This window comes from Piliocolobus tephrosceles, chromosome X, assembly GCF_002776525.5.
Source record: "Piliocolobus tephrosceles isolate RC106 chromosome X, ASM277652v3, whole genome shotgun sequence".
Taxonomy (NCBI): Eukaryota; Metazoa; Chordata; class Mammalia; order Primates; family Cercopithecidae; genus Piliocolobus; species Piliocolobus tephrosceles.
In genome coordinates, this window is record NC_045455.1 from 17,584,500 (window position 1) to 17,608,803 (window position 24,304).

Sequence of the window (24,304 nt, forward strand, 5' to 3'; positions counted from 1 at the left end):
GCTAGAGGGTTTCAGCCTTGCTATGTCTGGAACTGCCAGCTTCACACTCTCATGTTAGCCCACATTTAGCCTTTAGCAAGCTTTATAGATTTCTAGCTAAGTATCTTTACCAACTTCACTAGCATTTGGTGGTATTTGTCCTAGGTATTCAAATGTTCACCTTCCCATAGGCGCCTTTTTCTTCTGTTATCATTCTCATTCCATCTGCTTTATTTTTTCTTCAGAAAATTTTCAAATACAAAAGCCTGAAAATAATAAACATTTTTGTATATACTACCCAGAATTGACAGCTAACATTTTATCTTTTCTTCAAGTTTATTTTTTAATTAATAAAACTTTAAAAATAAAGTTGAAGGTTATTTTGTTTTCCATTGTCAGTCTCATTCTCTACCCCAACACCAATTGGAGTGTTCTTTTAAGTAATAAAGTGTTCTCACTCCTAGAGATCTTGCCTCATTAGATCTGGCATATTGGTTGGGAATATATAGCATATGATTCTGAGACCCTCTGATATCTGTCCACTGAAGAAGGAGAAATATGAGACATTTTAGTTCTAAGAGAGAGGAGGTCATAACTAGGTGGCTCTTAATAAGGATGTAATGCTTATAAAATTATTTTTCCTTGTTTTGAAATATACAATAAATTATTAAATATAGTCACTCGATTGTGCTACTGAACACTAGATGTTATTCTTCCTAACTGTATTTTTATACCTATTAGCCATCTCCTCTTAATTCCCACATCACTACTACTTTTTCCGTCTTCTGGTACCCATCATTCTAGTCTCTGTCTCCATGACTTCAGTGGAATGTTCCTAACACAAATGAATGATAAAATGTTTGAGGTGATAGATATCCCAAATACCCTGATTTGATCATTACATTTTGTATGTTTGTATCAAATTATAACATATACCCCATAAATATGTGCAGCTTTTCTGTATCCATAATAATTAAAAATAAAAAAGTTAAAAAATATTTTTTTTCCTAGAGTTGCTTTGATTCCATAGCTTTGCTGCTTACATGTGGAATCCAAAATTTAAGTTTCTTAGACTGATTGAAGCTACCTTATAACTTCTCAAAGCAGTAATATATGACTACAGAGGATGAAAAACTCTAAGTTACTGCTATTTATGAGGAAACTAGGTATTCTTTGAATTAGAAATTTGTTAGGGGAATCTGTCATCTCTTCCTTTCTTTCCTGCATGCACATTTATTAGATGCTGTGTCTGTGTCTGAATTGCTTTGTAACAAATCTCAAAATTTAGTGACTTAAGGCAATATTGACTTACCATTTCTCTTTATTCTGTAGATTGACAGTTGGGACACTTTTTCTGCTGGTATTGTTCATACTGTGGGGGTCATTCAGTACTAGATTAGAGCTTGGGGATTCGAATTATTCTGACAGACCTGTATGGCAGTTCAGGCTGATAACTGGAGTTTCTTGGTTCTTTTCTACATGGCCTTCCATCTTCTAAGAGTTAGACTGTGATTCTTCACATCATAATGGCCTAGGGTTCCAGAAAGAAAAGAGTAGAACTTGCAATACCTCTTAAGCCCTATGCCCAAGAACTCATACAATGATACTTCTGCCACGTTATATTAGTCTAAGCAAGTCACAAGCCAGCCAGATTCAAAAGAATGGAAAAATAGACTCAATTTCCTGGTGAGAAGTGGCAAGGTCACATTGCAAATGAGTCTGGACACGAGAAGGAGTTATTCACTTGTGGCCTTTTTAATAATCTTCTACAAATGCCTATAAGTTGGGCACCATGCTTAGTACTAGTGATAGAAGATAAGTAGCTTATTTCAGTATCTTAATTTTGTTTTATATATTTGATAATTTATGATGCAAGTTCACTTTGCACTGGTATTAATCCCATGGAAGAACTGTAAAACACCTTGCCAATACTGTGTACCAGTATCAATCCGCTGGCATGAGTCTGGTGAGACAGAACACTCACACAACAAGTTTAGGGAAGCAACTTTATTGCTCACGGATAGGCAGCAAGTGACAGTAGACACCTAAGGATTCATGGCAAGCTCATCCCCCAAAGCTTAGGATAGCTGCCCAGGAGGATGGAATCTCACGTGCACATCCTTCATGTTGCACCACGGCTGAGGAACTCTGAAAGCCTGCTCTGCCCTGGGTTTTATACCTAGGAGCAACTTGATGAGCTGTGCTAAAGCATTGCAAGACATCCTGTTCTAGGAGCAGTGGGAACAGATCTTGGCTTTACAGGCAATTCCTTCATATTTCTTGCGTTTCCAGCACATCATTCTGCAGTTATTCTGAGATTTACAAGTGAGAAAGCGAGGAAGAGCTGGGTTGCCAGGATCTTTCGGGGACTTGGCCTACAATAACATCATATAAAATGTATTTTTTTCTCTCAGTGTTCTTCACATTCTCAATTTTAATTGTTCGTTGTATAATTTTGAGTGAGTTACTGCTATTTAGTAGAAGTGGAAAATCTTCAATATTCTTGAGTGTGTTGGCATGTAGATATTTGCATAATCTACATAAATACTATCTGTAAAGTGAGATATAAAGAGAAAGTGTGGGTGTGTGTACAATTTGTAAATGATTACATATTTAAGTCATTAATTTCATAAATATTTGGATGCCTCTGTGCCAGGCATTGGTTCATGTAGCAGTGAATAAGAGAGAAACATTCCTTATTCTCAGAGAACTTCCATTTTTGTGGCAAGACATGTAAAACAGATTTGTGTTAGATGGTGAAGAAAGTGTTCTCAGAAAAAAAAACATAGAAGAAGAGGATAGAGAGTCATGGGTCTAAAGTGTGCACTCAAAACATTTTACATTGTCTAATTATCTTGTACCAATAATTCTCAATTTTTCCCAACTGAGTTTGCTAGAAGGATGGATACATTCCCATCAATAACAGTAGCACCTTAAGGCTATGATTCTCTATCAGGTAAGGCAGAAATGACAGGCAAATGAGAATAGGAGTGGGAGTGGGAGATACAAGTACAGTTTACCCTTAAGCATGTGTGAGTTAGAGATACTGACCCCTCATGTTGTTAAAAAATATATGTATAACTTTGGACTCCACTAAAACTTAAGTACTAATAGCCTACTGTTGACAGGGTGCCTTACTGATAAACAGTCAACACATATTTTTCATGTCACATGTATTATATTCTGTATTTCTTACAATAGACTAAGCTAGATAGGTAATGTTATTAAGAAAGTCATAAGGAAGAGAAAATATATTTTTCATTAAATAGAAGTGGATCATCATAAAGGTCTTTATCCTCATAGTCACGTTGAGTAGGCTGAGAAGGAAATGGAAGAGGAGAGGCTGGACTTGCTGTTTCAGGTGGCAAGGTGGGAGAAAATCTATGTATAAGTAAACCTATGCAATTTAAGCCCTTGTTGTTGTTAATTTTCTGTGTTTGTCTTTTTTAAATGTTCTCCCAAGTGATTCTAACATGCTCCTGGGGAGCTATGCCCATCTGTTGAGAATCTATCTCAAGTTATTCTTTAGAGAATGTGACCATTAAGTATGCTGCTGTGAAATCATATTAACTATCAAATTATAGCCTTATATTTAATGAATGACATCTTTTATGTTCAAAATAGCTATAATGTAAATCTAGTGAACAAGTAATGCTAATAAAAATAGACATATTTATGCTACGTTTTTAACATACGCCTTTTTGTGGGGGGAAAAAAGAAATAGAAAAACAAAGATTTTTTTTAACCTCTTGAATTGGTAGTTTGGTTTGCAAATCCAAACTTACTAAACTACAAAACTACAATTCAAATTTTATATCAACACATTTTCAAATGAGGAAAGTAAGTATGAATTTAGGAAACATTTTTATTACTGAGGAGCTAGTAACTTTCCAGAACTGATAATGGAAATTCACTGTATGAAATTGCATTTCTTTTATGAACTGTAACAAGATATGCGGCCTCATAGTTTTGATTCACTTAGCCACCAACTGATTGGTCTTTTGACTAGAAATTCAAAATGTAGTTTTAAATTGAGCTGTTATGAAATTGAAAACTCTAAACAAATTTTCAACTTTGTCAGATTACTGTAATTATAAATAACCCAATTTCTACATGCTATCTTTCATATAATGTGGGCCTGACAAATTAGCAAATTAAATTTTAGTGTGTGTAGCAATGTTAAGTACTTGTCTGAATATCTGAAGCTAACTTTTACATGTTCTTACTTGCAAATAGAACAGGCCAAAGAACACTCTGCCATATGTGTATCATTAAGGCTTGGTAGAAAGTTTCAGGAGGAAAGAAGAGAATACAAAGAATAACGCATTACTAAAGTTCTCCTTCCCTCCAATCTCTACCTTTTCCTCTATCATGCAAAACTGTCCCTATGTAAACCTGAATTAAGCAAAGACACATAGCATCTTCCAGGAAGTTTGCTGAGCTCTATGTTAAAGTGGTTTTCTAACCCCTTGAGATATGCCAAATGATAATAGTTGCAGTACCGCCAACAAGAATTTCAGTCTGGAAGCTGGAACAACTTTAAAACTATTCTGTGTATTCATCCAGGTTGCTTCCTTTTGAATAAAATATGGTGACTTCTCTTGCCTGATGAGGTAATCTCTAGGCGTACATTTAATATTTGCTCTCTGTAGAAAGAATAAAATTAAAGGTACTAAAATTCTGATCATAAACATTTCAGACAACTCCGTTTTAGTGAACCGTAGCCCCTTGTTGCAAGAACAGATATTAGTTTGTGGCATTTGGTATATTTTAATCATTGAAAAATAAAGAAAACTTTAATCAGGTATTTCACAGCACAAACTTTTTTTTGTCTCCTTTGCCACTACTTCCCAGTATTTGCTTTTGGCAGCATTCTAGTTGTCCTACATCTAGACAACCAGCAAGTGAAGAGCATTTTTAGTTTAGCAAATCTTTCAGGGGTCCCCAGAAAGGAAAACAGTTTTGTTGAAACTTGTCTGTAATTGATCCTCTGTTAATTAACTCATTGAAGACATGGTATAACAGAAAAAGATCAGATACTTTTTATTTTAATTGTAAAAATTAAAAAGTAATTGAAGCAGTAATCATGACAAAGTTTTTACAGAGTAGTCGTTAACCAAATTCTAGTTCCTTGATAGGCTAGAGACAGTGTAAACAACCACCAAATTTTTCACAGTGATTAAAAACCTTCAATATTAGTAATTTACCCTTATGTCCAAATACATCATGGTACTGACTTTCAAACAAGATGTTTGACTAACTGTTTTCTCTTTTTATAAAATAAATGTGTTTGAACAGAAACCAAGCTCACGGAAAATGTACTTATCTGGGTATGGTGTGGAGCTAGCAATTAAGAGTACAGAATACAAAGCATTGGATGATACCCAAGTTAAAAGTAAGTTCTCTATCTCATACTTGAGTAGAATGAAAAGTTGGAGGCTTTTACATACTTTAGTTTTTTAAAAATTTAATGAGTATAATCCTACATATGTTCATTTGAGGCTAGAGATGGGGTGGACATGTTCTTCATTAAAATTTGGAATTTTAAGCTGAAAGAAATGTATTTAATATTATTGGTTATCAAAATTTCTTTAAAAATATGAAATTGTATGTTATTTTGCTTATACCCGATGGGTTCCCAACCATTTCAGCACCATGTAACAATTGATAGTGTATGTAAGGTACACTGTGGCAATAGATAAGGCTGATTATTGCTAGAGGTGAGTGGCATAGGCATTTGGGTCTCGCCCATGTAAGGAAGTTTTGTCTGAAATGTTTATTTGTAATGAAATTAGGATGGCAGTTTGTTTTTTCTTTCCTGAAGCGGGATGAGAGAGGCCTATCAATTGTTTAGATGAGGGAGATTCGTTAGATTTGTGATCTACCAACCAATATCTATCTGTGTTTTGTGAACTAAATGCATACTCTAGATGAAGAGACTCTGGAGACTTAAATAAACTAAACGAGTTCTCAGAACACTTATGGAAGTCTTTTATTACCTGGTTCGTGTCAGATTTATTTATGCCTGATTCTTGGTTAAGAGTTTTACGTTTATTCTTTTATATGCACTCAGATGAGGCTCCTGCTTCAACTTTGTTTGTTCATAGAGAGGCCTTGCCTTGATCACATACTTCTCTCTGGCTCCTCCTACTGAATGTGCTTCAGATAAAGATCTGTATTACTGTAATTTAAATAGTTTTGGTTAAAGAGTTACTGAAAAAGTATAGTAAACATAATACTCTGATTTTATGTATTTCTGTATAGCTTGTGTATAGTTTTACATTGCTTTATAATTTACTCTCTTGTAATCATGATAGTAATTTAAGGCATTTTTAGTTACTCTTGCACTTATAGAATTTTCTTTAAAAAGTCACGTGTGTATCATCTGTATTATTATGTACTGCATTCTGTCATCAACCTTTTACACACACTTGGAATATGTCTTTGTCAGTTCTAGTTGCCACTCCTTAGAGCAGTTCTCTTTTTTTTCTCTTTGTCTACATGTATCAGACCTTTAACTAGCCATCTCTCTGATCTTTGGTCTTCAGTGCCCTCAATCTCACCACCCCTCAAAACAGATTAATCAATCTCATCTCCACACTACTTTCCAAATGAACTTTTGATGTTGAAAATCTGTGATTCCACTGGTTAAATCCTTTGGTGGCTCCCTATAACTTCTCTCAAAAATTCAGAACATAGCAAACAAAGCTTTTCACAGTCTGATTGCTTTCTGCCTTTTTACTGTCCTTCAGCCCTCTCTCAATTTGTGTCCTCTTGCCTGAGACACTAAACTACTTACTATTTAGAATGATTTTCTGTTCCCTGGATGCTTTTATGCATGGGCTCCATGGGAAGTCATTATGACCTCTCCTACATTCATCCCTTAGCGTATGCTATTCCTTCTGCCTACCACTGTCTTCGCTTCTTTCATTTCCTCTAAAGACTTCACATCTTTTTCTTTTTTTTTTTTTTCCTAAGATGGAATCATTGCTCTGTCGCCCAGGCTGGAGTGCAGTGGTGCGATCTCGGCTCACTGCAACCTCTGCCTCCTGGATTGAAGCAATTCTCTTGCCTCAGCCTCCCGAGTACCTGGGATTACAGGCACGTGCCACCACACCTGGCTAATTTTTGTATTTTTAGTAGAGACGGGGTTTCACCATGTTGGCCAGGCTGGTCTTGAACTCCTGACCTTGTGATTCACCCACCTCAGCCTCTCAAAGTGCTGGGATTACAGGCATGAGCCACCACGCCTGGCCAGGCTTCGTATCTGTGCCTCTGAGACGGCTGCCTATCTTGCCGCTCTGTTGGAGAATGCTCTTCCCTTTTCTATATCCCATATCTTTCTTTGCCTTCTTTTAGAAAAGTTCATGGTCTGTATCTTTTGTGTGTCTGTTGTTCTTGGTGTCTATCCTGTCATAGACACCTCATAGCAGTCAATAAATGTTTGCCCAATGAATGAATGAACAAACAAGAGGAAAAGGATGACTAGATCAAAGTACCCAGGGGACTCTGATAGAGAGCCACCCCACACACTGTAGGAGGTCACAGTCCTTATAATTCTAAAGTACCCGTCACATAGTCCACCAACCAGACTGTATAGTATAATTATTTGGTATGTAAGAGAGACGGGAAATGACTATAAAATATTATATCTTTATTCTTTGAGGCCATGAGTTTTGGTGTCTTTCTAAATATTCCTTGATTAAAGGTGTTGGAAACATGCAGGAACTTATATTTAAACTTAAGAGTTTGGACCTCCTGCCTCACTTAAAAGCTAAACCCAGCATTTGTTACAGGCCTTTTGGCTTATTTCTGATTGTAAAATAGAACTTGACTATTAACTAATCTGTAAAGCACTTTATTATCGTTGCTAAGTATTTGATCAAGCATGTTCAAAAAGACAGTTCACACTCAGGAATGTTAGTCTGTACATATGCATATATATGTATTAATCTGGTTCATGAAAGAAAAACAAGGTAAAACAAATAGAACCTCATTTCATTGTGAGTTCTTTTTTTTTTTTTTTTTTTTTTTTTTAAAGAGACAGAGTTTTTTTATTCTGTCACCCAGACTGGAGTGCAGTGATGCGATCTCGGTCCACTGCAACCTCCACCTCCCAGGCTCAAGCCATTCTCTTGCCTCCCAAGTAGTTGGGACTGCAGGCGCATGCCATCACGCCTGGCTAATTTTTGTATTTTTAGTAGAGACAAGGTTTCACTATGTTGGTCAGGCTGGCCTCAAACTCGTAACCTCAAGTGATTTGCCCACCTTGGCCTCCCAAAGTGCTGGGATTACAGGTGTGAGCTGCCACACCAGGCCAAGTTCTTCTAATTTTTTATTACATGTTCTTTTCCCAGTCTGAAAATATTTTTATTTTGGTTTTGTTTCCAAAATGTAGCTGTGACTAATACTACTGTAGAGGATGAGACTGAAGCAAATGAAGTTCAAGGATTTCTCTTTGGGAAACTAAAGTAAGTCTGAATGGAAATTAAATTGGTATTATTATACCCATTTGTTTTTAAGGAATTAATTTGATATACTGTTTTGCCATATGTTTCACCTTTCTTTTATGTAGAAAATAGAAACACACACTCACACGATTGTTTTTATTTATTACAGAAGTAACACATGGCTAATGTCAAAAAGCTACAGAAAGCAAAAAAGCACATTTAAAAATAATCACTAATTTCACAGCTAAAGAGATAACTCATAATGTTTTGATGTACAGTATGTTTTTCCAGTCTGTGAATATTTTTATAGCAACAAATGCATACACAGCATATTGTTTTGCACAGTAGAACTATAGTGTATAGCTGTTTTTTCACATCTTGTGGATAGTCCATTTATTGAAACAGTCCCATAGAACAGGACTTTAAATTATTTCCCTACTTTTTCATTTAATTTTTTTTGTGTACCAGTTTGTGTGCATTGCAGATTTTCCTTAGCACAAATTTCAGGAAAATAGTTGATAAACTATATGTACTTCTTGAAATTTTTGATTCATACTTGTAAACTACCCTCATAAAATTGTACTAACATGTACACTTACCCAAGGATGTGAAATGTGTTCATTTCCCAGAACTTTAATAACCAATCATACTATTTTTAAAATCTTTTTCAGTTTAAGAAGTGAAATGGGGTTTCTTTTTAAAAAAAAAAAAAAAGTGTATATAATTTACTGGGCTGAACCAGTTTTATAATTTGTCTCCAAGAAAGTCAACTATTGGCAGTTTATTACTGCAAGGATTAACTTTTTTTCATGTTTATTGGCTTTGGAATTTCTTCTTGGGTAAATTGCTTATTCTTGACTTGTGCTCATTTGTTCTTGCTGTGTTTATATCTTTTTCACTAATTATAACAGCTCTTTATAAAAAATTCTGATACCTTTGCCATATATTGAATTACTTACTGTTGATTTTCGTATTAATCTTAAAAATGGAAATTTTTTCATTAGATACAGCTGTTATGTTTACATTGAGAGTGGGATTTTATTTCTGAAACTCTGGTAGTGTCCCTGGGATAACTAGAAAATTTGAAATTTAAGACTTTCGATACCTATGGTTGGTCACTGTTAACTATGCATGTTTTTCTCCTTTTACCCAGAATAAGTTATTTGTCCCATAAATAAAGTTCATTTATAGAATGGCTAAACCTCAAAGACGTGAAAGAACAAACATAAGGCAAACAAATTGTTAAATATTTATTAGCCTTGTAGCATTTTTTGATCGTGTTCTTCATTTGCACTATATGGTGCTATCACCATCCAAATTATGATTTCCCATATTTGAAAGTCGTAATTTTCTTTATTCTAACACAGCTGCCATGAAAGTCAAGTAAATAATTGGTATAGTGCATACTTATTTAGGAAGTTTCTAAATTTGGAGAGAATAAATAATGTAATTTAGTAATAAAGTAGTTTTAACAATTCATGGCATATAATAAACTATGTGTTTGTTAAACATGAATAAAATAAATGAAAATTATAAAGCTATTATTTGTTAAAATAGTTTCACAAAATGCTGCCAAGAAAAAAATACTGCCTAAATTGAATTTATTTTGAGGAAAAAAATTAAGTAAATCATTATTTTTTAAAATAAATATTGTAGTAATAATGTTAGCTAATATATACTATTTTTAAACTCAGTGTTATTTTTACCGTTTTTTAATAAATTAACTTGGCAAGCTATGGTGAATATTTCTTTTTATTGCTTGCTTTATTTTTAAGGCAGTTTTAATACATCTGACATTCATAAAGTATGAGATATTTAAAATCACTTTTCATATGATAAATTTGACTTAGTGTGCTTAGAGAAACAGGAGTTGATAAAGTTCTGACAGAAAACTAAAAACTTTATAGAATCTAGAACTTCACTGATCTAATGGGTTATGAAAATCATTGATAATATTGGATTTTTTAGCTTGAACAAATACATAACCCAAAAGAAGAGAAAACATTTATTAGTTGAAATTTCTGTACTACAGATTACCGTTTCATATACACATATAAGTAACCTTTCAAAAATTAAAGTTATACCCCCCCTTTTTTTTTCCTGCCACGCTGATTGAAGACAAGGAATAGGATGGTGAGTGCTCTCTGAATACTCGTGAATGGGGATGGCTGTAATTTCATGTACATTTTCCCTTATTTACAAGTGAAAGTTTATGATTTCTTTATCCAGGCAAAATTAATTAAAGAAATATTTTTATTAATACCTTTAGTTCTTGTTTAGTATTACAGTCATTTATGAAGGACCCTCAGGTTGGTTCTCCTGGTGATGAGTAGATAACTATATACAGTAAGGGTAAGATTTTTGGAGACTATGCTAATTTATATGGATAACTGTGTTACATTTTTAAAGTATGTTGGCCAAGCAGTATACTAGTGGCCTTAAAATGTTAATACGTATTATAAAATGGATTTATTCTAAGTAAGGTATTTATTTAGCAGCTAACAATACATTTTTATCTCATTTTCAGCCATCTCAACATCTTGGAATTTATTGTTCTTTTCTCTTTTGAATATAATTTTCTATGGGATTAAATTGCATTTTCTCCAAAAGATCACATGGAACACTGGGCTATTTTTATTTTTATTTTATTTTATTTCAATTTCTATTTTAGATTCAAGGCGTACACGTGCAAGTTTGTTACATGGATATGTTATGTGATGCTGAGGTTAGGGGTATGAAAGATCCCATCACCCAGGTAGTGACCATAGTACGCAACAGGTACTATGCCCTTGCCCTCTCCCCACTCTAATAGTCCCCAGTGTCTATTATTCCCATCTTTATGTCCATGTATACCCAGTGCTTAGTTATCACTTGTAAGTGAGAACATAGGGTATTTGTTTTTCTGTTCCTGTGTTAATTCACTTAGGATAATGGCCTACAGCTGCATTCATGTTGCTGCAAAGGGCAGGATTTTCCATGGTGGTATATGTATCACATTGTCTTTATCCAATTTGCCATTGATGGCACCTGGGTTGATTCCATGTCTTTGTTATTGTGAATAAGTGCTATGATGAACATATGAGTGCATGTGTCTTTTTGTCAGAATGATTTATTTTCCTTTGGGTGCATACCCAGTAATGAGAAAACTGGGTTGAGTGGTAGTTTGAAATTCTTTGAGAAATCTCCAAACTGCTTTTCACAGTGGCTGATCTAATTTACATTCCCACCAACAGTGTATACGCATTCCCTTTTCTCTGCAGCCTCGCCAGCATCTGTTACTTTTTGACTTTTTGATAATAGCCATTCTGGCTGCTGTGAGAGGGTATCTCATTGTGGTTTTGACTTACATTTCTCTGACTAGTGATGTTGAGCATTTTTTTGTATGTTTCTTGGCTGCTTATGTGTTTTCTTGTGAGAAGTGTCTGTTCATGTCTTTTGCCTAGGAAACCCTAAAGACTCCACCATAAGGCTCCTAGAACTGATAAACAACTTCTGTAAGTTTCAGGATACAAAATCAGTGTACAAAAATCAGTAGCATTAGTAAAAGCCAGTAATGTTCAAGCTGAGAGCCAAATCAAGCAGGCAATCCCATTTACAATAGCCACACACACACACAAAATATATAGAATACATCTAACCAAGGAGGTGAACCATCTCCACAGGGAGAACTACAAAACACTGCTGAAAGAAATCATAGATGACACAAACACATGGAAAAACATTCCATGCTCATGGATTGGGAGAATGAATGTCATTAAAATGGCCATACTGCCAATCTACAGATTCAATGCTGTTCCTGTCAAACTACCAATGTCATTTTTACAGAATTAGAAGAATCTATTCTAAAATTCATATGGCTATTCATTTTTAAAAGGAAATAGTCAATTCTTCCATAGTGACTCAGTGATTGCTCATTTCAAAGCAAAAATCCTTTGCTTTGAGGTACTTTATGAGTAATACATATGTTGCCTAAATTATATAAAGAATTTTAGCAGTGAAAGTTACTAAGATGATGATTAAATATTGGTATAGTAGCTCTTATAAACTTATAATCCTATAACTTAAAATGTTGAAAAAGGAAATGTTTGTTTAATTCATAGTGAACTTCTTAAATAAATGCCGTAGTACTTTTACTCTCTTGGCAATCTTGATTTGTTTTCAAAACATGATCCCACATTGTAGTAAACGTGTAAGATATTGACACCGTACTATATATATATTTATTCATAACTATAAGATTACTATATTTATGTTCTGTATTTTTTATTTGACTTTTCAAAGTCTTCTTGTCTATTGAGTATTGAAAATATTTGTTTTCAATGAGACACCATCTCTCACGCCAGTTAGAATGGCAATCATTAAAAAGTCAGGAAACGACAGATGCTGGAGAGGATGTGGAGAAATAGGAACGCTTTTACACTGTTGGTGGGAGTGTAAACTAGTTCAACCATTGTGGAAGACAGTGTGGCAATTCCTCAAGGATCTAGAACCAGAAATACCATTTGACCCAGCAATCCCATTACTGGTGTATACCCGAAGGATTATAAATCATTTTACTATAAAGACACATGCACATGTATGTTGATTACAGCATTATTCACAATAGCAAAGACTTCAAACCAACCCAAGTGCCCATCAGTGAAAGACTGGATAAAGAAAATGTGGCACATATACACCATAGAATACTATGCATCCATAGAAAAGGATAAGTTCATGTCCTTTTGCAGGGACATGGATGAAGCTGGAAACTATCATTCTCAGCAAACTAACACAGGAACAGAAAAACCAAACACCACACATTCTCACTTAAAAGTGGGAGTTGAACAATGAGAACACATGGACATATGGAGGGGAACATCACACACCAGGGCCTGTCAGGCGATGGGGAGCTAGGGGAGGGATAACATTAGGAGAAATACCTAATGTAGATGACAGGTTGATGGGTGCAGCAAACCACCACAGCACGTGTATACCTATGTAACAAACCTGCACGTTCTGCACGTGTATCCCAGAACTTAAAGTATGATAAAGAAAAAAAAAAGAAAATAATGTATTTTATAAGTTGTACTGACAGCAAAGTTTTTTTTTTTTTAATTGTATCTCTCCATTTAAATCTGAAATGACACCATATCTTGATTTCATGAGTGATAGAGGAAAAAAGATTACAGTTTAGATTGTATGTACAGCAAAATTCTACTACATCATTATTTATCTCTCTCTAAAATATGCCTAGAGATGTTTAACAATGGGTAAAATTATCTTATTTTAGTTTTTTATAAGAATCAAAGATGGAACTTTTCAGAAATAAACTCTGTATGAGGCATTTTTGTCTTTCCTTATAGTTTTTATTTTCAATTATAAAAGCAAGGCTTGCAATTTATAAAATGTTAAACAACAAGTATGTAATATGAAACCATAAGTCTGCCCTCATCCTTGCATCGCTTACAGTTGACACTAACAATTGAGAATATGTTTCTCCAGATTTTGTTTCGTTTCATATATTTAATAAAAGAGACCTGTATATCTTCCTCATTATTTTTAAGTTCCATGAATATAGCTGTATCACAATTTATGATTATCTTAATGATGAATGATTAATTCATGTCTAATTACTTGGAATTATTTCAAAAATAATACTGTTTGTATAATGGTTTGTGATAGGTGATGGTATTTAACATCATTTAATATTTTGATGCAGAGAAATATATTCAGATCTTAGAGATAATCTGACAGCATTCCAAAAATACCTGATTGAGAGTAACAAGCAAATGACGCCTCTGAAAGTCTGGGAACTACAAGGTATAGTATTTTGAGATACTTTAACACAGCATTTTGGTAACTGATCTGTTTTGTTAAATAAGCTTTTATATATCACATGATACAGATTATTTTGTGGACAGTATAAATGACTAGTGATGTGAGTAATATAAATTATGATTTTTTGTGCCAATACCTATTTAATAGATCATCTATCAAGCAAGCTATATTTTTATGTTTGCGAGACTTAAAATTATATGAAGTGAGGTTATTTGATGTTATTTCAAAAGTATATACTGATTTATAGGTTAGTCTGAAGTATTAAATCACATTTTTGGAGACTAGAACTGATTAAAAATCCTAACTAATAGGTAAGGAGAAAATGAAACTCAATCTTAGTTTTCTTCTCTTTGAAATTTAGATCCTGTTAAGACTATTGCATGTTTAATTGATAAATTTTTAATGGAAACATCAAATGGAGGACATGCAGTTTTATGAAGTTAGGAACAACTTCTGTGCTGAAAACCTACAAGCAGATGTTTTGTGAACAAAATTGGATTTGGTTTGGACTTTTAAGTCCTTTTCAATTTGTCATTTTTCTTCTTTATTTGTAATGATTTAGTAGGTCATGGGGACATGTCTTCTGCATAATCTAACTTTTATCATCTTTTATCAACTTTTAAAAATATAACAGCTTAATAAGCTGTTTTGTTAAATAAGCTTTTATATCTCAGATGTTATAGATTATTTTATAGACATATTAGTGATGTAAATAATGACATTACTAAAATAATACTATTCATACTAATACATTCACATACTAGTCAATTTGCCCTTTTAAATTCTACCATTCAATTGTTTTTAGCATATTTTTAGGATGCCACCACTCTTAGCACAGTTGATTTTAGAAAATTCTCATCATCCCTAAAAGAAACTAACATCCTCATTAGCGGTCACTCCTCATTTCCCAACTCCTCAGTTGTAGGCAACCACCAATCTACTTTCTGTTTTTAAAATAACAACTAAAAGGATATTTACAGGCCACTCTCACCAGTATAACTTACTTATAACATACAAATAATATTTTATATTTCATCTGGATTAAAGTTTACAGGGTCCTTTCATGTAAACTATCTTATTTAAGTGCCAGTTACCACACAGCTAATAAGTGAAGATTTTGGTCCAAGTTAAATTCTTTATACTGTACCATATGGTATCTAGGTAAACTTTATATACACTTAATAGAATATTGAATATTACGTTTTAAAATTAGAGCAGAATGTGCAAGACCCAGTCTATTAAGTTTTATAACTTCTGCTATTCTTTACCTACCTAATGCAAATGTTCTGTCAACTAAGCCCTGTACCATTAGAAAATCAATATATCAATGGAAAAAATCATTCAGCAGAATGAGATTCAAGACCATTGTTATGATAGATTTACTGTAAATAATCTACCTCTTTGAACTGATAGAATCTGTTCTCCCTGGACCCTTCTGGTGTACAGTTTTCTATTTAATGTCTCATCTAGACCTCATGCTTGGACCTCCTTTTATTATATCACAGCCCTTGTGACTGTTCTTCCACTTGACATCATGATAACACTAAACTGAGGCAGTAGGTTCAAATTCATTCTCAATAAGGTTACTGAGATAATCTTTCTAAAATGAAAATCTGATTTTGGCGTTGTGTCAGATCAGCCAGACTTTATCACTTGTACATCCCTGATCGAATAATGGTCTTAAAGTAGTCCCCACAGGAAAATGTTGGCACACACAAACTAAAAAAGGTTAATAAAGGGACTTTTTACAGAGATAGGCCTGATTGAGGGAAACCAACAAGGAATGGATTCTTCTATTCCAGTATTAGCAACTAGAGGGAAACATTTTCCAACCCTAATCTTGAGGGAGCAAGAGGAGGGAGTGGTTACCAAAATCTGGAGAGTGTGTGGAGATAGCTGCTTGACACAGCAGTAGTCCCCCGAGGGACTGCCCTCTGTGACTCAGGAAGGAGGGATCTGGATAGTAACTATCCAATTCTTACTCTTTTCTTGCTTACTGATCCCATAGTAGTGACTTGGATTGGCTGAATCTAACCAGAAATCTGAGGGCAAGGGAGCTTATTGATGCAGTTCAGATAAGCCTGCCTTTTGGGGGCCCGGAGCAGGAAAGAATAGATGCAGAGGGCAAACAAAGTATGCAGTCCTCTTATCTGAGAAAGTTCTGTTTTTCCAAGGCAAATACTTCTGGAAAGACTTGAGTGTAAGAAGGGGTTGATAGGACTAGCTAGCCAAGTCATTTGCATCATTAAGGACTGATTTCATGCACATCCATTAAATGTATTAAGTTTAAACCCCTTAGCATGGTTTGTAAAGCTCTTCTCTAAGTTCCAATAGAGCTTATGTTTCCAAATCCATAATTTCAGATAGTCTCTTTCTAGTATCCTCAATTATTTTTAGTTTTTTTAATGTCTCTATTTTAGCACTTTTTAAAAATTATAATTATGTTTTAAGCCTCCTTCAAAATGTTCTCTAAGGGGCCCTTTATTTAGAAGATTGTAAGTGATGGGGTGTTTTTGAAGGCCTTTAAGCAGAGTATGCATAGTCAGCTTACTTCTAGTTGACTCCCTAGTGTCTGTGTAAGATGTATTTGAATGTACTAAAAGCAAGAAATCTAGTTAGACATTACTGAAATAGTGGTAGAAGACATATAGATATTTAGAAGGTGAAAAGGAGTCAAAGGTAATTGTAGAATTTCTAGCTTGAGCCTGAGTAGAGAGAATATATAAAACATGTAACCTGGCTTTGGGGCTGAATATGGGACTCAGAAATAATGAGACTAGTGTTGAAAGGTTGATTTAAAGTCATTGTAAGATATCCAAATGGTTAGGTTCAGTGGTGGGGTGAGTATCCTGTCCTTAAGCTAAACAGAGAGGATTTCAAAAGTTGAAAATCTTAGCAAAATCAGTGCAACAGGGAGAGTGCCCTGGTATTCATCCACATGTAGAAAGTAAAAGTCCTAAGGAAGACATGATGGAATGATGAGAAATGGAGAGCACATTATACAAGCTGAAGGAAATAGATTCTTAAGAAAGAGAAAATGACCAGTACTTTTTATTTTCATGAAATGATCCTATTGCAAAAAGAACCTAGTAAGTAAGATAAATACTAAAAATGTCATTGTGTTTGGCAATCAGGAGATACTAGTGAGCACTGACAGTAGTTTCACTGCAGTACTGGGGACTGGAAACATGTTCAGGTTGAGGATATTCTGTTTAAAGTTACTCAGCTAGTTTTTGATAGAACTAGAATTTGAAGCATGGAGTGTTGGTCCATTTACACACTGCTGATAAAGATACATTCAAGACTGGTAATTTATAAAGAAAAAGAAGTTTAATGTACTCACAGTTCCACATGGCCGGGAGGCATAACAATCATGGCAGAAGGTGAAAGGCATGCCTTACATGGCAGCAGGCAAGAGAGAATGAGAGCCAAGTGAAAAGGGAGACCCTTTGAAAAACCATCAGATCTTGTGAGACTTATTCACTACCGTGAGAACAGTATTGGGGAAACTGCCCCCCACCCCGACCAATGATTCAGTTATCTCCCGCTGACTGGGTCTGTCCCACAACATGTGGGAATTATGGGAGCCACAATTTAAGATGAGACTTGGGTGAAGACACAGCCATACCATATCATTCTACCCCTGGTCCCTCCCAAATCTCATGTCCTCACATTTCAAAACCAATCATGCTTTCCCTACAGTCACCCAAAGTCTTAAATCATTTCAGCATTAACTCAAAACTCCACATTAACTCAAAGTCTCACCTGAGAGAAGGCAAGTCCCTTCCACCTATGAGCCTGTATAATCAAAAGCAAGTTAGTTACTTCCTAGACACACTGGGGGTACAGGCATTGGATAAATATAGCCATTTATCTCCCATTCCAGATGGGAGAAATTGGCCAAAATTTAAGGGCTAATGGCCCCGTGCAAGTCTGAAATCCAGCAGGGCAGTCAAATCTTAAAACTCCTAAATGATCTCCTTTGATTCCATGCCTCACATCTAGGTCATGCTGATGCAAGAGGTAGGTTCCCATGGTCTTGGGCAGCTCTGTCCCATGGCTTTGCAGGGTACAACCTCTCTCCTAGCTGTTTTGACAGGCTGGCATTGAGTGTCTGTGGCTTTTCCAGGCACAGGGTGCAAGCTGTCAGTGGATCTATCATTCTGGGATCTGGAGGACGGTGGCCCTCTTCTCACAGTTCCACTAAGCAGTGCCCTAGTGGGGACCCTGTATGGCTGCACTAACTCCACATTTGCCTTCCTCACTGCCCTAGCAGAGGTTCTCCATGAGGGCCCCACCCCTGTAGCAAACTTTTATCTGGACATCCAGGCATTTCCATACATCCTCTGACATCTAGGCAGACATTCCCAAACCCCAATTCTTGATTTCTGTACTTCCACAGGCTCAACCCCACGTGGAAGCTACCAAGGCTTGGAGCTTGCACCCTCTGAAGCCACAGCCCAAGCTGTACCTTGGCCCCTTTTAGACATGGCTGGAGCAGCTGGGACACAGGACACCGAGTCCCTAGGTTTCACACAGCAGGAGGCACCTTGGACCAGTCCACGAATTGATTTTTTTCTCCTAGGCCTCCAGGCCTTTGATGGGAGGGACTGATGTGAAGGTCTCTGACATGCCCTGGAGATACTTTCCCCATTGTCTTTGTGACTAACATTTGGCTTCTCATTATCTATGCAAATTTTTGCAGCTGGCTTGAATTTCTCCTCAGAAAATGGGTTTGTCTTTCCTATGGCATTGGCAGGTTGCAAATTTTCTGAACTTTTATGTTGTTTCCCTTTTAAAGCTGAATACTTTTAACAGCACCCATGTCACCTCTTGATTGCTTTGCTGCATAGAAATTTCTTTGGCCAGATACTGTAAATCGTTTCCCTCAAGTTCAAAACAGATCTCTAGGGCAGGGGCAAAATGCCACCAGTCTCTTTGCTAAAACGTGGCATGAGTCACCTTTACTCCAGTTTCCAACAAGTTCCTTATCTCCATCTGAGACCACCTCAGCATGGATTTCATTGTTCATATCATTATGAGCATTTTGGTCAAAGCCGTTCAAAAGTCTCTAGAAAGTTCCAAACTTTCCTACATCTTCCTGTCTTCTTCTGAGCCCTCCAAACTGTTCTAACGTCTGCCGGTTACCCAGTTCCAAAGTCGCTTCCACATTTTTGGGTATCTACTGATACCAAGTTACTGTACAGTTCTACAGTTTAAGACTCACAGTTCTATGTGACTGGGGGGACTTTACAAAAGAAGGCAAAAGGCACATCTTACATGGTGATAGGCAAGACAGAATGACAGCTAAGTGAAAAGGGAAACCCCTTATAAAACCATCAGATCTCGTGAGACTTATTCACTACCATGAGAACAGTACTGGGGAAACTGCCCCCATGATTCATTTATCTCCCACTGGATCCCTCCCACAACACATAGGAATTATGGGAGCTACACTTCAAGATGAGAGTTGGGTGAGTACATAGCCAAACCATATCATCTGGTCTGTGAGACTCTACCATTCCATGTGAGGATATCTTAGGATCATTCCTCTATAGGCTTTGACTCGTCATTTCACACTGAGAACTAAGGAATAAAACTAGCCTTTCTGTGTTAAACTAGTTATTAGTAGTATTTGGTAAACTAGGATTCCACCTTTAGTGAAATATTAAGGAGAAACAATCTGCCTCACTATTAGGTAATGAAAGAATTTAGTTTAATTTAAAGTAGTAATACTAAGATTAATTCTTCTGACATGTTTGAAACTAACCACAGTTAGCAATACACATTTTTCTTTCTATAGAACTGTTATATCAGATAAAATAATACTAAGTTTAGGATTTTATTTCAGCATAAAGGTAAAACAATGTTGAGAGAGAAAGTGAATGTTTCTGTTTACTGAGTTAAACACAGTCAGGCTTTCTTTCTTTCTTTTTTTTTTTTTTTTTGAGACGGAGTCTTGCTCTGCCGCCCAGGCTGGAATGCAGTGGGCGGATCTCAGCTCACTGCAAGCTCCGCCTTTCGGGTTTACGCCATTCTCCTGCCTCAGCCTCCCGAGTAGCTGGGACTACAGGCGCCCGCCTCGTGGCCCGGCTAGTTTTTTGTGTTTTTTAGTAGAGACGGGGTTTCACCGTGTTAGCCAGGATGGTCTCGATCTCCTGACCTCGTGATCCGCCTGTCTGGGCCTCCCAAAGTGCTGGGATTACAGGCTTGAGTCACCGTGCCCGGCCCAGTCAGGCTTTCTTAAAGGTCTTTTCAGAATTGGCTCTTTAAAGCTCTTTTTATTCCTCTTCATTATTCTTTTGACTTTTTGTCATATGTTTCTTTTAAGTATAGAAAAAGCTGTGCGAGAGCATTTCTCTTCATATATCTCTCTCTTGAAATTATACTGTAATTTGTGAAAATAATAGGTATTAATCATTCATAAAAGTGTAAAGCTTATATTATTTGGAAATAAGTGATAACTTTACATTTAAAACTTCTTAAAAATGCAGATGTAACAGTATTAACATGTTTGTATACTAATATTTGGCAAGAAGAATTAAGTCAATTATTTCAATTTCATGGAAATGTCTGTAAAGGTCTAATATTATGCTAGATTCCTTAATAATATTTTTCCTTCCAGATCTTAGTTTTCAAGCAGCTTCTCAAATAATGTCCACTCCAGTTTATGATGCCATTAAATTAATGAAAGACATTTCACAGAACTTCCCCATAAAAGCCAGGTATGTTGAAGTTCACTGGTTTCATTGTAGCCAGAACTCTTTCTATTAAATAAGTTTTATGAAAATAGCTGATTTCATTTAACATGAAGGTGTCAGTTAATTCTAGTATATATAGCTTTTGTGAAATCAGGGCCTCTTTTCATTATGTATGTTTTTTTTTTTTATTAGAGCAAAATACTGACTTGTGCGTGCATCTGTGTATGCACTGTAAAGAAGAACTCTTGTTAGAGGCAAATAGGAAAAAAATTCCTAAAAATTTTTCTAAAATCATACATAGTAATCACAGGAAAAACTTGTTTAAGCAATAAATAATGAAGGAGTGTTTTTTTTCCCCTTATGGAGGATGATGAAAAGTATTATTGTAAGTAGGAGATCTATGCCCAAAGTACTGCCAAATCATATTCTTACCCTTTCAGAGTCCAAATGATTGGTAATGTCTTAATTGCATGGAATATTGTGTGGAGTACTTTTGTGCCAGGAGGATGTCTAGTTGAACTGCTTCCATGAATACTGATGTTACGTTAAACATATATTCCATTTCAATAGGAAATATATTTGCATAGCTTAAAGAGACCAGTGCATGCAATGCAAGTTACAATGTATTATGAGAATTTGCTATATAACACAACTTTGATGCAATTGTATTCTGGTTAGGAATGACAGAGTATAAAATTAGCAACAAGTAAAATATGAGTTAGCTTATACTAAAGAGATAAAATATGTGACAAGTTGCAGTGCATGTGCAACAACAGTGTTTTATTGAGAGGAACTGGAGAGCAGTCTACTAGCTTAGCATACCTTCCTAAGCATAGAATGATTGCTATGCCTCTTATTGTCTCAAACACTATTTTGTACATTTATTCATAGTACAAATTACAGAATCTTCAATATATGTGTTCTTTAATTTTGAAAGTAAATAAATAGTACATGGTCGGCTACAAGATACCAAGAATTTTTTGGTGGTACCTTGAAATAGAGGAGTTTGTCTCCTTATTTACAGATTAAGAATGAATGTATTGATATGTCTCTTTCAGTCAACTTTAAACAGTCAAGAATTTGAGAAGTCAGCATTGATACAATAAAACATGAAATATATATGGGTGTGTATAAATGTCATATATGTTTAGCCATAATACTTTTAATTAATGGTCATTATAAAAATTATTAGATCAAATACAAATAAAATAACTTTAGTCTTGATCAGACAGTTGATTAGCTCTGTTGATGTTAAGTCAGTATAACTGTTCAGAGGTTCTGATGCAAAACTCTGCTGTTAATCTGTGATTAAGAAAAAATTATAAAATATGCTAACATTGCATAATGGCTAAATTGTAGGCTTGAGCATATCTCCAAAACCACTTGGTAGACAATCTGTAAATGTATGTTGAAATGAAATATTTGCTAAATAAATGAAAAATTTGCCTTATTAAATTTTTAATTGTAATTTATCTCAGTGCTGCCAAACTTTAGGAAATAATACATACTTACTGTGGGCTGTTTCAAGGTACACCTTTCTACTTGAGTTTTCCTTAAAGCGGAACTTTGCATTAACAATATTTTAATGTTTTAATTCTATTTATAAAACTGACAGATATATAGCTATCCATGTTTAGGAATTATCAAGTTGAATACAGTCCATAGGAACTGTATTTTAAACATTTCTGCTATCTTTATAAGTGAATTATAAACTCTTCAAGAGTGAATAGGCTGGGTGCAATGACTTGCATCTCTAATTTCAGCACTTTTGGGAGGTTGCGGTAGGAGGTTCACTTGAGGCCAGGAGTTTTAGACCAACCTGGCCAATATAGCAAGACTCCATCTCTAGAAGAAAATTTAAAAATAGCTGGGTGTGGTGGTGTTTACCTGTTGTCCTAGCCAGTTGAGAGGTTGAGGCAGGAGAATCACCTGAGCCCAGGAATCTGAGGCTGCAGTGAGCTGTGATCATGCCACTGCAGTCCTGCCTGGGTAGAAGAGTGAGACTCTGTCTCTAAAAAATTTTTTTTAATAAAAAAATTGAAAAAATTGAAGAGTGAATAATGTCAAGCCATGATTTCAGTTTTTTTAGAACATTTCTACTCTGGTAAGATCCCAGGTTAACTAAAATTCTTCATGTACATATATTCATGTACATGTACATTGGTAATTTCATTAAAAATTTCTCTATTGGACAAAACACAAAGCAGCTTTTTCACTCAAAAAATAAGTCATAGTAAATGATGACAATCCATACTGCATACAGCTAGTACACAGGAAATTTTGAGAGCCTCCATTCCACTTGAACCAAATCCTTTTGTCAAATGATAGCTAAATTAGACCATATGGAAATGTATACTTTTCAGTCACCAAGCATTTGGAGTTTTTAGCTTCCTATCCAGAGTATTAGATTACATTGAATTATATAGATAAGGTCTAAACATTTAAGGAAGGATCAATTATATTAGTATTCATTTTTCCAGATCTCTAACCAGAATTGCTGTAAATCAACATATGAGAGAAGAAATACAGGACAATCAAAAGGTTTGTTTGAATTCGTTTTTAAAAACATTTACCCAACTAATATCACTGTTTCTGACTTTGGATCTTCAATATTCATACCAAAAAGGAAATAGTAATTTGTGCTTTTTTGATTATTAAAACAGTCTAGGTTCTTCCATTTTTATGCTCCACTATATGAGCATTTAATCAGCCAGTCTTTCCTGACCTATCTTCTACTTATTTCACAGTATATTCCAGAATTTCTTCCAAGGTAGTATGGTTTTCTTCATAGGATAAAGAATAAAGGCTGTGAGTTAATTATTCTGTTTCTTGTCATTAGTTTTGTTTAAAAGCTTGTGAAGACTGAGTCAGTGTTGGACCACTGGAATGTTACTAGAATCCTATAGCAGATAAAATACAGTTTATCACTGGTTTGATAAGATTGTGCCAGTGGTCTCTGTAATTATCCAGAGAACCCAAATACTTCTAATTAATACTTGTAAAGTGCTTACACCACGCCTGGCTTTATTACATAGGACTGGTTTGGCTTTAAGTAGTATCATACCAGACTCACAGGGCCCTAAATAGTAGGAGTTCATTTTTCTCACTTCTTATCTGTATTTAAAGCCAGAAGAGGCAGGAAGGATGATACCAACCACATTGATCCTTACTAAAGCCTTCTTGGAACATTTTACTGGTTTCTATCTCATTGGTGAGGATTTTGTCATGTGGCCATCTTAGGCTGCGAGGGAAGCTAGAAAAGCTAGTGTTTACTTTTCTAGTAACAAAGCATAGGAGAAGTGGCTTGGGTATGGTGCTAACTTAGCCCAACCAGCAGTGCCCATCATATTGAGACAG

The 24,304-nt window shown here is 35.3% G+C and overlaps 1 protein-coding gene across 1 annotated transcript in view; it reads left to right on the forward strand.

The window, feature by feature from the left end:
• The window catches only part of UGGT2 (UDP-glucose glycoprotein glucosyltransferase 2), a 586,709-nt gene that overhangs the window by 41,654 nt on the left and 520,751 nt on the right, over window positions 1-24,304 (forward strand). The window contains exons 6-10 of the mRNA XM_031934986.1: window positions 5,278-5,374; window positions 8,378-8,450; window positions 14,128-14,228; window positions 20,872-20,971; window positions 23,428-23,488. Of these exons, the coding sequence (XP_031790846.1) occupies window positions 5,278-5,374; window positions 8,378-8,450; window positions 14,128-14,228; window positions 20,872-20,971; window positions 23,428-23,488 (432 nt within the window). The remainder of the gene's footprint in view (window positions 1-5,277; window positions 5,375-8,377; window positions 8,451-14,127; window positions 14,229-20,871; window positions 20,972-23,427; window positions 23,489-24,304) is intronic.